Source organism: Neopelma chrysocephalum, unplaced genomic scaffold (assembly GCF_003984885.1).
Source record: "Neopelma chrysocephalum unplaced genomic scaffold, ASM398488v2 Primary Assembly neopelma1_74, whole genome shotgun sequence".
NCBI classification, from domain to species: domain Eukaryota; kingdom Metazoa; phylum Chordata; class Aves; order Passeriformes; family Pipridae; genus Neopelma; species Neopelma chrysocephalum.
Window position 1 is genome coordinate 2,534,164 of NW_020897735.1, and position 15,416 is coordinate 2,549,579.

At 52.7% G+C, this 15,416-nt stretch overlaps 1 protein-coding gene across 2 annotated transcripts in view; it reads right to left on the minus strand.

The window, feature by feature from the left end:
• The window catches only part of ASTN2 (astrotactin 2), a 272,947-nt gene that overhangs the window by 78,311 nt on the left and 179,220 nt on the right, over window positions 1-15,416 (minus strand). For both annotated transcript variants that reach the window (XM_027687651.1, XM_027687653.1), the window contains 2 exons: window positions 4,796-4,929; window positions 3,451-3,599 (listed from right to left, as the gene is read on the minus strand). In XM_027687651.1, coding sequence (XP_027543452.1) covers window positions 3,451-3,599; window positions 4,796-4,929 — 283 coding nt within the window. The remainder of the gene's footprint in view (window positions 1-3,450; window positions 3,600-4,795; window positions 4,930-15,416) is intronic.

Sequence of the window (15,416 nt, forward strand, 5' to 3'; positions counted from 1 at the left end):
TCCCACCTCAGCTCCTCATCTCCCAACCCTAAAACAAGGGCAAGGATCCTTCTGTCCTCCTCTCCAGCTGGAGGATGCTGCACTCCCCATGCAGGACCAGCTCAGGCAGAGGGGCTCAGCTGCTCCAGGGGACTTTTTAAGCCAGGGCCACCACAACTAGCAGTGGTGATACCCGCTCTGGCACAGGCAGGGACACGGCCTGGCTTAGAGAATGGAGACATAAAAAGCACTTTGCACCACAGTCATGTTATCCCCCCATCCCTCCACACCCCCCCCATCCCCTTTGGAGCTTCTTAACTTCAGAAACCTTCCTCCAGAGGAGTGTTGGAGTGACAGAAAACATTTTCCAAGCCTAATATCAGTTCCAGATGTTCACAGCCATTTCAGTTTGTACCTCACCCTGTAAAACACATTTCTCCCTCTCCCTCTCTCAAGTGCAGCGCCTGCTTCGTCCATGACATAATGCGCTGGCGGGCTCGGCCGCGCGCACACACACACACACCACACCACGCTCTCACCCTCTTCGAGAGCCCCATGTTCAAACAAAGAGCATCACTCAACTACAAAGCCGTCGCACACATGGAGTTATGAGTAATTTCCACAAGTTTTAATAAACAGCTTTGGGATGTAATTGCTCTCCGCGTCCTCCGCTGGCTCCCGAGCGCAGGGCCCGCTCGCTCCCTGCGCGCTGGTGTTGAAAGCGTGGTTTGTTTCGCACACAAGTTCACCTCCTCTCAGCCTCAGATGGGCCAAGGGCTGTGTTTTCTTAAGCACCAGTAACAAGCCTCTTAAAAAAGCTCCTACAGCCGAGGGCAGTCGAGCCAAGCAGGCTCTCGGCTCCCTGCGCCCCGTCCTGCAGCATCACCCGCTCGCGTGGAGCCCAGCAGGGAGCAGAGGGGACACACGTTAGACCAACCTCAAAACTCCCTCCTGACTCTGCTCCAGGAGGAAAAGGAGCAAATATTTTCTGGCTCAAGGGAAAAGCTGCATCTTCCAGTTGCAGAGCAAGGGGGAGGCCAAGGAGTTTTGCGTGGGTGAGAGACTGGAGGCTTGTGTGGGGCAGGAAGAAGGCAGAAGGCAGGTGAGGCAGGGGCCAGGTACCATCCAGTTTGCAAGAGGGCTCATGAACAGGTTGGACAGCTCTAGCCCCAGCCAGTGCCAGGAATCACAATTAGAAATGGCTACAAATGCAATAAAGCAAACAAAACCACTGTCCAAGCACAAATAACTCACTCATGTAAACTCAAGAGATCCAAGGGATGAATGGCAGCAGCCTCAAGAGCTCTCCAGCCTTGCTGGATCCCCCAGCCCAGAGCTGCCACACTGCCAACACCTGTGATGAGCTTCCCAGCACCGGGAGCAACCTGCTCCTCCCTGCCAGCAGCTGAGAGACTGAGGGGGAAGGACAACATGCCAAGATCCATCAAAAGCCATCCAAATTTCATATCCCACATGCCACCTCCCAAAGATTCCCCCTCTGGGGTTGAGTTATTGTTTTTGTGGATGCTGCTCAGATGGGATGAGTTGTGGTGCAGCAGGATGGGTGGATGATGGTGGGGAGGGGACACCCAGGGCAGGATTTTTGGTTGGGTGAAGCCTTTGAGAGCTGCAGCAGTCAGCACCTCTGCAAACCTACGCAAGGTATTTGCAGGAATCAAGTCATCTGGCATTAGAGGCCTGTAGGGTAAGAAAGGAATGAAGGCAGGAATGTTGTTTGGTTATAAACAGCATAGGAAAAAAAGGATAGATTTAGGATTGGCTTTTCTCTTTAATTGTTAATAGGGTCATTCTGTCCCAAACAGTCCCCCAGAGCAGAGAGAGGGGAGGGCAACTCCCCACAATGAATTGAATTGCCTGTCAAACACATGGCAGTCATAAAAGCAAAATAATAATAATAATAATCTGTATTTCCTACTCTGGTTGCCAGGCAAAGATCCAGCCATTTCAAAGGAGAAACCCCACGTTTCCCTGGTGTGGCCTCACCTGACTGATGTGTGAGCAATCTGGAATCACCATCCAAAACAAAGCCCCTCCTTTGGTGGCTTGTTTTCTTTGTCCATTACTGGAGGGTGTCCCTTCAAGATAAAGAACTGGCCTTCTTCCATGTCAGGAAACAAGAAACATAACCCAGGGGTCATGGCCACATTGGGCAGCCCTGGAACTGGATGCTGGAAAGGTGTAGGAGAAAGGCCCTGTATGAGCCAGGAACCAGAGCTCCCTCTCACAGGGGTCTCCACAAACAGCCAGGGCCACCAGGATGTGGGCATCTGGGTCTCTACAGCGGAAATAGGCCAGCTCTTATAGCACACAATTTTTGGATATGGTGGCATCTATGTTGCAGAAGCAGAATAGATGGGCCTGGGATGAACAGAGAGGGTGGAATCTTCCCTGTGGCCGTGTACTGAGACAGCTCATGGCAGCTGAACACTTGGCTCAGAGGATCCTACATTAGTGAGGAGAAGAAGAATCCCCACCACAAGCTGAGAAAGCTGACCCCGACCCAAAGACTGCCTGTGTGCAACTCCTGATCTTTCTCTGAATCATCTTCCCAAGACTGTTTTTCCCAACAGGAAACACAGCCAAACATCTTGCCAGGATTCCCTGGGAGCCCCTGCAAGTCTGCACGAGCACAGCGAGGCTCCCCAGTCCAAGACCAGCTGCCCCCAACAAGTCCCACGAGCTTCTTTAACAAACTACATCCAAAATCCTCGGGCAAAAAGCAGTAGGTTCTGCCTGGCTTTCCATGCAGCACTACCATCACTCAAGGTCTCAAGTCCTATTTTCTGAAATCCATCATTGACTCACTCAAATCCAGCCCCATCCTTCACAGCCCTACGCCTTGTCCAGCAGCTCCTGGAGCATGGCCTGAAATGCTGACAAAGCCTTTGCAAGGCACAGAGCACTCAGTACAAGCCTGGGAACTAAATTCCAACCCAGGGAAGTTTCAGATTCCCCTGGAGAAGTTTTGTGCAGCTTAAATGATCTCCCTAAATACTGCAGGCTTTGAGGTCCTTTCATAGGTGTGCAAGGCAACTGAAAGTGTCCTTTCAAAGGTGGACATGCAATACAGTACTCACTGGAATAGACCAGTAAAGCCCCTGAGCTGTTGAGGGATGACCTTCCCCCTCCCCACATCCACAATCCTGTGGCATTTCAGTCTGATCAGATCAAACAGCCATTTCAGAAACTCCAACTCACAGCTCTCCTGCCCAAAAAGGACAAACTATTTCCTTCTGCCTCACTGTATTTTTGTATTTCCCCTTCCCCTCCAATACCCATGTCTGCAGAAGCCTCCAGAAACCCCTCCTGAATGGAGTGGGTTTGATACCTCATGTAACACCTTGGCTCTGTGCACTGTTCTCCACCACAGCAGCAGCTCCCAGCCAGGCAGGGCACAGGAGGCATCACCTTTAACCCTCTGCTCCACAAGGAGTTTGCCCTCACACCCACCTGTGTAGAGGTCTGTGTCCGTGTACTCATCCACCTTCTTGTGCTGCAGGACATAGTCAGACACCTTTGTTCCAATGGCAGGCTGCACATCCAGCCACTCCAGACTGACCACGGTGCTGGAGGGCTCCACGTTGGGGGAGAGCCGCAGGCTGGGGCAGGAGACAGGAGAGAAACCAAATAAGACATCAGCTCTCTTTCTGGGGAGGAATCCACCTCTAAAAATAGCCCAACCCCTGGCAGGGCTCACACTCATACACAGGTATGTGCACAGAGACGCCCCAGGGACAGAGGGTACAAGGGCAGAGCAGGCAGGTGAGCATGGAAGAATCTCCAGTTGAAGGTTAGTTGGGTTCAGCCTGCTGCAATGTGTGCCCTTGCCTCCCCCTGCTCCTGGAAAACCCAAGCTCATGCAACCACAACCATGCAACCCCAAATATCCCATCCAAAGGGGCCTTCATCATCTGGGAGAACTGCAGAACTTCAGCAGCCCATGGGGAACCAAGGACCAACACCCCACGAGAAAAAGAGGAGAGGATCCAGCTTCTGGAAACCCAGTGGGGCTGAGTCCATGGGAGGGGAGGGTCTGGTCTGCATCGCCAGCCCGCAGAGGCGAGGGAGGGCGGAAGGAGGGGAAGGAAGGGGCAGGTGTGGTGTGAATTTACCCAGCTGCAAACAAGCAAAACTCTGCCAGGCGTGACTGAGAGCCAGAGCAGGGCAGCTGTGCAGGAGCTTCTGCCCAGAGCAGGAACAACGTGGGCTGGGATGAAGGCAGAGGAGCTCTGTGCTCCTGGCCGTGCTAATGCAGAGGCGTCCGCTCCCTTTGCACCGGGGTAAATGACAACACGAGTACAGGGATATGGGGAGTCTGGCTCCAAACATACAGCATGTTTGTTGGACTCAGGATGGGAAATGAATCCCCTCCGAGGATATTGGCTCACTAAGAAGGTGTTCTGCTCCTTGTGGCTTGCTGGAGCCAGTCTTCCTGCTTTCTCAGCTAATTCCCCATCACTTTGCTCCTGATTTGCTCTTGCTCTGACAAGCCACAATGAATTGCACTGTAATTCCATTTCTTTCAGCATTTGAAATCCCATTCTACAAGGCCTGCTAATCAGGTGATGAAAATCTATAAGGAAACCTTCCAGGGCCACAGCCGGAGCCAGGATATCCTAAAGGCATCACTCACACAGCGAGGGGGGCTGGACCGCGGCCCCGGGCCCAGAGGTGCGGAAGGAGGTGCCCGTGGGCTGAGCCTGTGGGAAAGGGGCTGGTGCTGGGTCACAACCCATGGGAAAGGGGCTGTTGCTGGGGGGCTGTGACCCAAAGGAGGGCTCGCACTGATACGTACACAGGTGGAGGGAGAGGGCTGCAGTTCGGGAGTCCGTTCTCATCGAAGGCGTTGAGGTCGCACCTGCACCAGTCTTCGATAACATCGCCTTTCCCCGAGCACCAGTATGAGCTCATCAGGGCTCCCTTGAAGGCCTGACATGAGAACAAAAGTGTGAACACGTGTGCTGAGGACTCAGTGAAATCCGGCCAGTGGCTCAGCCGCACGGGGCTGAGCATCACAGGGGAGGGGGTGTGTGCAGAGCCCTGGCAACAGGAAATATGGGATGGGGAGGGTGTGTGTTGTCCTCCCCAGCTCTGCAACAGACCTGCTGCATGGCCCTGGGCACGCCCCTTCCCTGTGTTTAACTCCTGTTCATCCCTGAGTGCTGCTTTTGGAGTGGGGATGGGGAGTGCCTGCACAGCCCTACAGAGGGGATCTCCTGTGGTGGAGGAGCCTGAAGGAGCACAAACATAAGTTCCTTTGTGACAATGGACATCATACACTTGGTACCTGCACCCTGCTGCTGTGTACAATGAAACTCTTCCACTCTTCCACATGTCCATCTGCCCAGCTGTTTCTGTCCCCCTAAAGTAATTCCTACATTCCCAACAACACAGACCACTTCCATCCTTCTCACAAGTTTGTTGTTCATACAAATTGCCCTCCTGTGAGCAAACTGCTGCTTTATTCACTTGCATAAGAAAGACTCTCAAGCAAATCAGCAGTATCTGGAACAAAAAAACCCCAAACAACTGGAAAATACTTGGAGGCTGTCCCCACCCTGCCCAGGAGCCTCCCTGACTGCTTCTAATGATGCCAATGGATCCCTGGAATAACAGCTGTTCATTTGCTGGAGTCTGAATTCCCAAAGCCACCGAGGTCTCCCCTGTGCTCATCCCGCAGCTTGGGGTGCTCGGTTTCAAGTCCCCACACTGCAGGATGGGACATCCCTCACTCCATACCCTGCTGCAGTTCAGATATCATGGATTTATGGTGGTTTCTCCCACTACCCTTTGCCTGTAATTAAACCTCCAGCCTGGAAGACAGGGTCTCTCTCTCCCTGCACACACACAGAGCCAACATTCAACCTGACCCTGCAAAGCCACAACGCCCAGCTAGAATAATCAGAACACCAAAACATCACCCACTAAAAAAAACCTCTGTAATGCTTTTGACCTTTTACCAGGCACATTTTGGAGGTGAAACACCTTCACTGGTCCTCATCCATGCTGAGCAGCCCCGTTTCCAGCAGCACTATTCCTCCCATGGAAAGCTGCCTGCGGAAGCCTGGCCCCGGCGATACCGCCCGTGCTGCCAGGGTACGCCTTCGAGATAAAACTGTGCCCTATGAGGAGGACAGGGACAGCTCAGACTGCAGCACTGAGCAGAAAACTCTAGGAAAAGCGCCATCCCGGGGAGGTTTCTGAAAGGAGGAGGTATAAATAGAGCCTGACGTCAGGGCTCCCATTGTCCGGGGGTTTGTCGCTCTCCCCAAACACCCCCAACACCTTTAATGAGGCGCCTCAAGCTTCTCACGTCTTCAAAATTTTCTGCTTCCAGGCATTTATAAAATGGGACTGTTCCAGGTGGAAAAAAATGGGGAGGAAAAAAAAAAAGAAAAAAGAAAGGAAGGAAAAAACACATGAAAGAAAGAAAATGTGATGTTATTTTACCCTGTTCTCTGGATGTAATTGAAGCGCTGGGCTGGAAAGGGCATCCAAATAATTGGAGAGAGGGATGAAGAGAGGAGTTTATCTGACACGCGGATAAATGGATGCAGACACACGTCTGCAGGGAGCGGCGGGTCTGTGCAGGATAGGAACGGAACCCGATGTGTGTGGATGGATGGGGAAGCGTGTGCTCTCCCCAGGAAGCAAGATAAATACCCTGTGCTGAGGGTACGTGTGTGCACAGACACACGCTGCAGGCACAGACAGATGTTGGGTGATCCCAGGAAGAGCTGCACTGTCACACTGATGACTCTGCTGTCCCTCCCATCCCCAGCTCTGCACACTCCCTCCCTGGCCCCTAACCCAGCTTCTCCCTGCTCATTCCTGACCCAGGGAAGAAAACCCACCTGCCCCATCCACGCCCTTTAGCCAAATCCAGTAGTCAATTCCTTTTGTTCTTCTTTTTCCTGCTGTTAAGTGCAAGCTGGATGAGCAATCCCCTTTGCTTTGCCTGCCTAGCCTTGCATACGTTTTAATTAGATCCTGCAGGTACCCAGCTGTCATCTGCCTTGTGTCACCCTTCACACAAACGAGGTTAGTGGATGGATGCGTCCTCTGGCCACGCTCATTACACCGAGCACACCTACGCACTCTAACCAGGTTACCGGCTCCTGCCTCCGTCCTGACTGATGGCAAGGCCAGCCTGGGGGAACCAGGGCTTGTCCCTGGCTTGTCCCTTTGTGCTGGGCACTGGTGAGGCCACACCTCAAGTCCTGTATCCAGTTCTGGGCCCCTCACTGCAAGAAAGACATTGAGGGTTGGAGTGTGTTCCGAGAAGGGAACGGAGCTGGGGAAGGGTCTGGAGAGTCAGTCATGTGAGGAGTGGCTGAGGGAGCTGGGAGTGCTCAGCCTGGAGAAAAGGAGGCTCAGGGGGGACCTTCTTGCTCTCTACAACTCCCTCAAAGGAGGTTGTAGCCAGGTGGGAGTCGGCCTCTTCTCTCAGGCAACAAGTGACAGGACAAGAGGAACTGGCCTCAAGCTCTGCCAGGGAAGGTGACAACCACATGGAAACCTCTCCTTTCCTTTCTCCTTCCAACAGTGTAGACCAGGACGTATGGAACCACTCACAAACGCAGGAGAACAGAGGCTGCCACCTCCACCAGGTGCCCAATGGCACAAGAAGACCAAGAGCAATGGACAAGGATACAGAGAGGGTGCTGAGATCCATCCCATGGGAAGCTGCAGCCTTTGGGAGAGCTTCATGTGCTCTCCTGCCTTCCAGGAGACAGCACCTACAAGAAGTCCATCTCCAACATGACCATTTCCATATTGGATGCTTCATCATGGTGTTCACAACAAGTCACCAAGCTGTGAAAACCCAAGAAGGTCTGGAATCATGAAGGGCTTCCCAGGAGCAGCCTTATCCAGCCTATCTGCTGGGAATGGCAGTGGCCCCCAACGTCCTGTCCTGAGCTTGCCAGCCACTCCCCAGGACCCCAACACTCTTCTGTGCCCTAAGGCAATTTTATCTTTCATTTAAAAGTATCCAAATTGTATTGTTTCCCTGTGAGTCAGCCCATTTAGTTTACGTCCTTCAGTGCCAGAGGGGAAATTTATGAGATGAGAAACTGGCTCGAAACGTTTATTTTCTAGATGACGAGTCATGCCATTAGATATATAGCTTTATGAATCATAGGAACAGCATCTAATTTGCTCTTAAAGGTATAATAGGTCTGACTCCCCACACCCATGCACACACATATATTGGATTGATAGTTCCCCCCTAGGATGGCTAGTTCATTTGTTTTGACACAAGCAAGACTTACAGGACCATAAAGTCCCATCTTACCATAAGCTAAGCCTATTCATAAAAAAAATATTAGGGAAACGAACGATCAGCTAAGCACATTTATCCTACACTCGATTGCATATGGATCTTTCTCCTGTTGTTATTTGTGCTCAGGGGGAGGCCATTTGGCCCCATTTTATAGCTTAGACTCTCTGCAACAGAATAGAGAAGAACATTTCCTTTGTCCTCTGTTAGACCTGGCTGATGGAGGGAGAAGCATTAAGTTATTTCTGACCGTGGTTTTTTCTGTTGACATCCCAGGAGAGGTAAGTTATAGGACATGGAGGAACCTTTCAGATCAGCATTTGCAGGACTCAGAACGCACCACAGGGGTTGGTGTTCACAGACAGGGTACTGGAAAGGGCACATGTTGGGTGCTTATCCGTGAATATCTGGTCTTCTCCATGGCTGACAGGGACATGGAAATCTGGCTCATTGAATCCAAGTTTCTTTGTGGTTGCTGTGCACGCGTCAGTTTATGGAAAAATTAAAAAGGAAATAGAGGGAGATAAAAAACCAACCACAGGTAAGCACGTAGGCTGGACAGAGATGTACTGCAGATAGTGGAGATGATGTAGAAGATGGAAATTTGATTCATTTGCGGTTTTTCACTGGTTTCCCTGGCCTTTGTCTGCTTGTTTGTTCTACTCAATGTAGAAGGAGAAGAGGAAGAGTGGAAGCAGGCTGGGTCATGCCAGCAGACAGCCCCATGTCCAGGGATGCTGCAGTCAAAGGAGACACTCTGTCCCTTCCTGTTTGCAGAGTGGAGATGACGCCTATGCACCACTACCACCTTCCCCTGGGCACAGGCAGGGAACACTGGAGGAGACAGTGGGCTGCCTGGCTTAGCAGCAAACCCAGTCAACCAATGATGCCACCTCATATAGTGCCTGACACCACAGAGCCACTGACCAGAGCTCCCAGACACTGCCGACTCCAAGCAGTCTGTGGATAGCAAAACCAACACTGGCTGTTCATCAAGGGAAAGAACAGGGGATTTAGGCTCAAGCAGGGATTTCACAGCCTCAACAGGATGCTACCATGATGGCAGGGTGGCTGGAGGAAAAAGCTTTCCATGCCCTTCCAGCAATGCTCACTGCTGTTCACAGGAAATAAATGCTGCTCCTTAGTCTAGACATCCCTGGGAGGAGGAAGGCCAAGGATTTCCCAGGCCAGAGACTCTTTCCAGGATCATGCAGTTTGCGTCCGAAAGTCTGCTCCAGGTTCACAGCAAAGGAGGATGAAGTTTCCCTACTGCTGTTGGCAGGTGATCTCATCCTGTGCTGCTCACACCCTCCCTGCCTCCGCTGCCTCTCCCCCGGGAGCAGGATCAGCAGCACTTCATCCTGGGAAGGCACATCATCGGTCTGCCGGAAAGGTCAGGGTGCTGGAAGGGACCCAGGGTGGGCAGCATCCTGGTTTCTGTTATTTATGGGGTTCGAGGGAGCAGCAGAGGACGCTGTAAAACCTGGCAGCAGGGGAAATAAAAGCCCTTACGCTGCAGCGAGCCCCGTCCCGGGGAGCCGGCTCCGCTTTCACACCTCGGCACAAAGCTCCCCATTATGGCCCGATGCGGGCGTTACAATGCGGCCATTCTTCCCCTGGAAACTCGAGCTGGATGTGGGCTGGAGCTGCAGTAGGATGCTCAAGGGATCGAGGAGGAGAATAAGAGCCAATTAGCAGGTATTAAAACAAAGCAACAACAAGTAAAAAGAAAAAATCCCCAGACCAAAACAAAAAAAAAATTCGCCTCAACCACACAAAACGCTGTCCCCATTCTCCTGAGGTCCCTGTCAGTTTTGGTGGCGGAAAAAGAAATCCCTGGCACTGGCTCGCCACGCCTTCAGGGGCTGCTTTGGGGAAGCTGTGTGTGCACAGGGAGGACTGCTGTCCTCCAGCAGCTCTGCCACTGGGTGCTGTGCAGGGACCAAAGTGAGTCGATGGCCTTGGGGACATCTTTCACCCTGGCCAAGGCCACCCCGCCAGCCTGGGGACACCAAAGAGGACAGCGGTGGCTGTGCCCTGCTCAGCAGGAGATGGCTCCTTGGGGCCATGGGGTGCTCACAAGGGGTGGGAAGGAACGACGGGGAAATTTGCTCCAACCTCAGTTGCCACCTGAGCTGGTGACCCCCTGGCAGTGCTGGCACAAACACACTGTGGTCCATGCACAGGGAGGAAAGAAGCTCTCACTGAGAGCCTGAGAGCCCCACCAGGGTCCCACCCACACTCTGAGCTCCTGCCAAGGCCAATGGGACCAGCAGCACAGGGACATGCCCCCAGCAAGCCCCCACACCAAGGCCGGGCCGTGTGTGCTGTGAGGAGTCCGTGGCTGCAGCAAATGCTGAGATTACTCAATTTTCGAATTAAACCAAGGTCCTAGAGGTCTTCCAAAAACCCAGGCTCCACATCCATTTGTTTCCTTAAATACACACAACAGGGGTTTGAGCCCATTTCCCACTAGGAGCAAGATTGATCTCTCCTGCCTCCCTTCCCCACACTCCCCTCACCACGCCACCCTCTAAGCACTTCTGCAGCTGGAGGAGCTGTTCCACAGGAGCAGCTTTGTGCTTGTTTCAGGGGGTTTTTTGGAGGGGAAAACAAACAGAGTACGAACAGGAGGGACCACACTGCTCAACATGCCTTTACTCCCCTCCACTGGCCACAGCTGCCCTTTGGCTCCAGTCATGCACATGAGCATCCCTGTCAAAGGTGCTTTTAGGAGGGATGAGGAAACAGGGCATCCCTGCTCTTCCCAGGGCCTCTTGCCTTCCTGTAGCCCAGCCAAGGGTCAAGGAGGTTTGCAGAAACCTGGGATCTCCCTGTCTCAGCCTGTGCCTCTGGGTGGACTCCAGGGCTGTGCTGGGCAGTTAGAAGGATGTTGGCCACCCCATGGCACAGAGTGAGGGCAGGAGGAGCATTTGAAGGCAGAGGAGGAAGGTCACCACAGCCTGGGACTCTAACTGGGTTGATGTGCAGTTCTCCTCTTCTTTGACTCCAGGATGTTCACTAGAGGGAAAGCACCCAGGGTCATCACATCTCTTTTCTCTCACACCAAATGCACTCAACAACATCCTGCCCTCGAGGTGTTGGGGGCATTCTGCCAGCAGAAAGCCCCACCACAGATAGAAACTCTTTGCTGTTGGTCCTGGCCAGCCACTGACACTGGTGGAGGTTTCTTCCACAGCCTTGTAGCAGAGAATCTCCTCCAGCTTCACCTGCACACAGCAATAGAGGGACCACTGTGGGGTCTGCACTGCTGCAGAGCACAAAGGAAGCAGAAGGGAGACGTTGGGATACTGGTGTAGATCAAAACACGATGCAGGTTCCAGAGACATCCAGAGAAGACCCTGGAAGGTGAAGCCAAGGTCACAGCTTCCCTGGATCTTCACACCTGTGAGCATTCAAGACTGAGGAGCAATGGAGCTACGACAGCAATGGTGCTATGAACTTATTTGGACTAGCTGAATATCACCAGCTGATGGGGACCAGTGCAGAGAAGAATCCAGCACTGCCTCTGCTCCAGCAAGCAGTCCTTGCTGTGAAACCTTCCACCCACAGACACATCATTTGTAACAACTATGAAAAAGACATTCAACAAAACCCTTCAAAGGTGCTTGGACCTTCAAACAGATCTTCTTGAACCTGAGAAACTCTTCGCCCAGCACTGCCACAGTCCCCAGCCAGGCTGAGGCTATCAGTGACCAGGCAAGTTCTCTGACCAACACATTAAACCACAGGGAGAAACAAAAGAAACTCCCAGCAGGGGCTCAATCTGTAGTTTTCATCGCATCCAAGAAGGAAAAGAGGGCCCTGATACACTGCCCCTCCCCACTGCTGGGAGCAGGAGTGGTGCTGGAGCAGGGCTGGGAGGACAGATCACACACAGCTGAGAGTTTCCTTGAACTCACAGTACAAATGCCTCAGGACAAATGCTCCCTGGGCAGCAAAAAACCTCCTGAAGTCCTTTAAATTTCAAGTTCTTGCTTCAAAGCAAGAAGAAAACAGCAATTCCCAATGACATGGAAATAAAGAGTTTTCCAACTTATTTCACGTGGGCAAAGTAATATATTTTCACCTAATCTCTCCCTTGGAGACGGTCAGTTTTAGCTGAAATCAAACATGCACACAAAGAAAAATCACAAATCAGCCCAAGGCAGACACCCAGTGTGGAAACTTAAACCCCAGCACTTAAGAGTCTGGCAAGGTCATCAGCAACCGAGAACACGGCCTTGGACGGGGTGGTAGCTGTAAATTTTAGGAAGTGCATAACTCACTGCTCTGAGGCAGATGAAAAGACAAACCTATTGAAAAAAAAATACACATACTGAAGAGGGCAAAATGTCTTTACCTGTGTCTTGCCTCATATCTGCTGCTGGGCTTATACAGCAAAAACTTCCAGCCAAGTTTATAGAAGTTAATATCCACCTCGTTAATGACCTCGCTTTCTCTCTGCACACATACAGCATTAACTATGTGGACATGTATGCAGAGAGGAAGAGCTTCCAGTGTTTACAATTATTAATTTTTTAATACTACATGGGAATTGGAATGTGCCTGCAGTTCACCACTGTATTGATTGAGGATCAAACACCCCGGCAGTGAAAGGCAGGCAGGGGAGAGCTCTGCTGTGGAGGCTGTGCTTGGAGATGCCTTGGCTTAGCCCAGGCATCTGCAAATCATGTTTATGCCATGGGTGAACACCACTCTGCAGTGCCTGGGATCGCCCTGGCCTCCTACTTGGTGCTGAAAAAGGACATTTCATCATCCAGATGGTACATGAGATGCTCCCTGTGGGAGCCTCTCTCAGAGTGCAGAGCAAGGTCATGGTTAAACCAGTGGCTTTCCAGGGCACCAGGGCACACTGCTGGGTTTTGGTGACAGGGTGATGGTCCCATGGTGGTTTCAGCTCCCCAACACCTCTAAACCCCTTCCCCTTTCATGATCATCCTCCCTGAAGATGAGGGGAAGGCACATTCCTGCCCCTGTGGGAACCCCTCGTCACCGAGCTCACAATGTCACAAGAGGATGGGGACATATTCTCATACAGGTAGCACCAACCCCACACCAAACCACTCTCTCTAGGGCAGGGACATGGCTCCCATCAGCTCCACGTCCTCCAGAGAGGAAGGCACAGTTCTGCCCAGCTCGGCAAAACCTCCAGTGCCAAGAGCCAAGGTTTGTGCCGTGGTGGCAGCGAGTCCCTCAGCAGTGGTGGGATACAGCCCCCAGGCACCAGGACTCATCCCTGCCCACAGGGACAAGGGCAGCAGGGGGAGAGGGAGAGAATAAAAAAACCTGCAGGAGAGAGGCTGGTGGAGAGAAGGGCAAGAAGCAAGTTGAGGAGGAAGTGATGGAGGGAGCAGGACAGTGGATCAGAAGTGAACAAGAAGTGGAAAGGAAAGTTCTGGAATTGATGCAGCACAAGGGATTCACGCTAAGGGAATGGGAATGGTCAGGAAAGGCAAAAAGCACTCCCTGCGTCCTGCTGCAGCAAGGATTTGGATGGTCTTGGATGGGTTGTAAGGAGAAGGAGGATGAGAAGGCCTGCTGTCAAGTGAAGCCCACAGCCAAAACAAGACCCAGTCCAGCTGGGGGGTGGTGGTCAGAGAAGACAGTGTGAACCCACCCACCCCAGAACCCTCCACTGTGGATGGAAAAGGTGATCTGTCCTGGCACGTGCCACTCACTGCCAGCTCCCAGTGTCCCCTGGGCATCCACTCTGGCAGCATCCTCCATCCTGCAGCCACCCAAATCCCTCACCCTGTCACCTCTAACCCCAGCACTGCTGATCAACAGCTCCCTGGGATGAAGGGAGAGCAGAGTCACACACACCCTTACACACACAGGCCCCTCCACCCTTGGGTGAGCAGGTGGAAGCGGAGGAGGAGGAGGGATGCACGGAGCACAGCCCCCTGGAAGATGTCTGGGGTGTCTCTGGTTTGTTGCCTCGTTGGGGTTGTGTTTGTTTGCGTGTTTGTTTGCCGGTTTTCCCGGCGCCTCAGCAGAGAGCACAATGCGGGCTGTGCTCCAGCTGCAGCTGAAGGGGCCGGCCCCTGGAGGAGCCAGGGGAGCAGGGAGGGAGGGAGGGAAGGAGGGAGGCTGCTGCTGGTGAAACACAGGCTCCAGCTCCCCAGGACAAGGATGCACCCCAAGTGAGCACGGCAGCATTGGCAGGGCTGAGGGGACAGGTGAGGAAGAGGAGAAGGAAAAGGAGGAGGGGACCTTGTGCAGCCAGGACCAGAGAGACAGGACAGCATTGCTACCTGGTGATGAACAGTGTCCATGGAGACCCTCTAGATCCTGCTTGCTTTCACAGTTACCCCTTCCCCGCTGGCTAACCTACCTCTTGTATCCCAAAAGGAATGTCTTCCTGCGGATTGCTGCTGGGAAGCGCATCTTTCTTGCTTGAAGGAAACCGGCTTTCCCACTGCTCTCCCTGCACTCATGATGCCTCATCCCAGCACTGCCCTGGACATGCTGATAACAGCAGGTCAATGTCTACACAAGGATTGCCCACCGGGAAGAGCAGGCATGGGTGGGGAAAGAATGCAGGAAGAAAAAATAGTGGGAGAAAGGGAGTTTGGGGGAAAATAGTTGAAAAGACAGGGGAACTGAGGTATGAAAGTCAGGCACAGTTGCATGGAAGAACCAGGTGGCTTGATAGATGGGAAAGCAGGAAGAAGATCAGGAGGTAGACAAGGAGGGACAGTGCCCATAAGGGACTTGGGTGCCAGGAGAAGCATGAGGGCTCTTCTGCCTGTGGATCTGGGAAGAGGATGAAGCATCATTCCTGATGGTCACACCTCCATGTGCCAGGATTGTTTCCTCACCTGCAGCCCTCTGCATCCCACCCACAGCTGCTGAGCGCTGGCTCACTCCAGGCATCCTAATCAAGTGCAGGCTCAGTGCTAATAAGTGACTTTAAGCAGGTCTGTCATTTTTGGACTCGAGATTGGGGTCAGAGGGCTGCACAGGGGGGTGGGGGTGGCAGCGAACTGAGAAAGAGGGAAATCAATCTCCATAGGATTAACGCTGAAGCTCTTGCAGAAGCCCAGCCCCAGGGAAGGGTGGCCTCCAGCCTGGCTGGCCCCTCCTGGAGTAACAGTGACCTCCTGTGGCT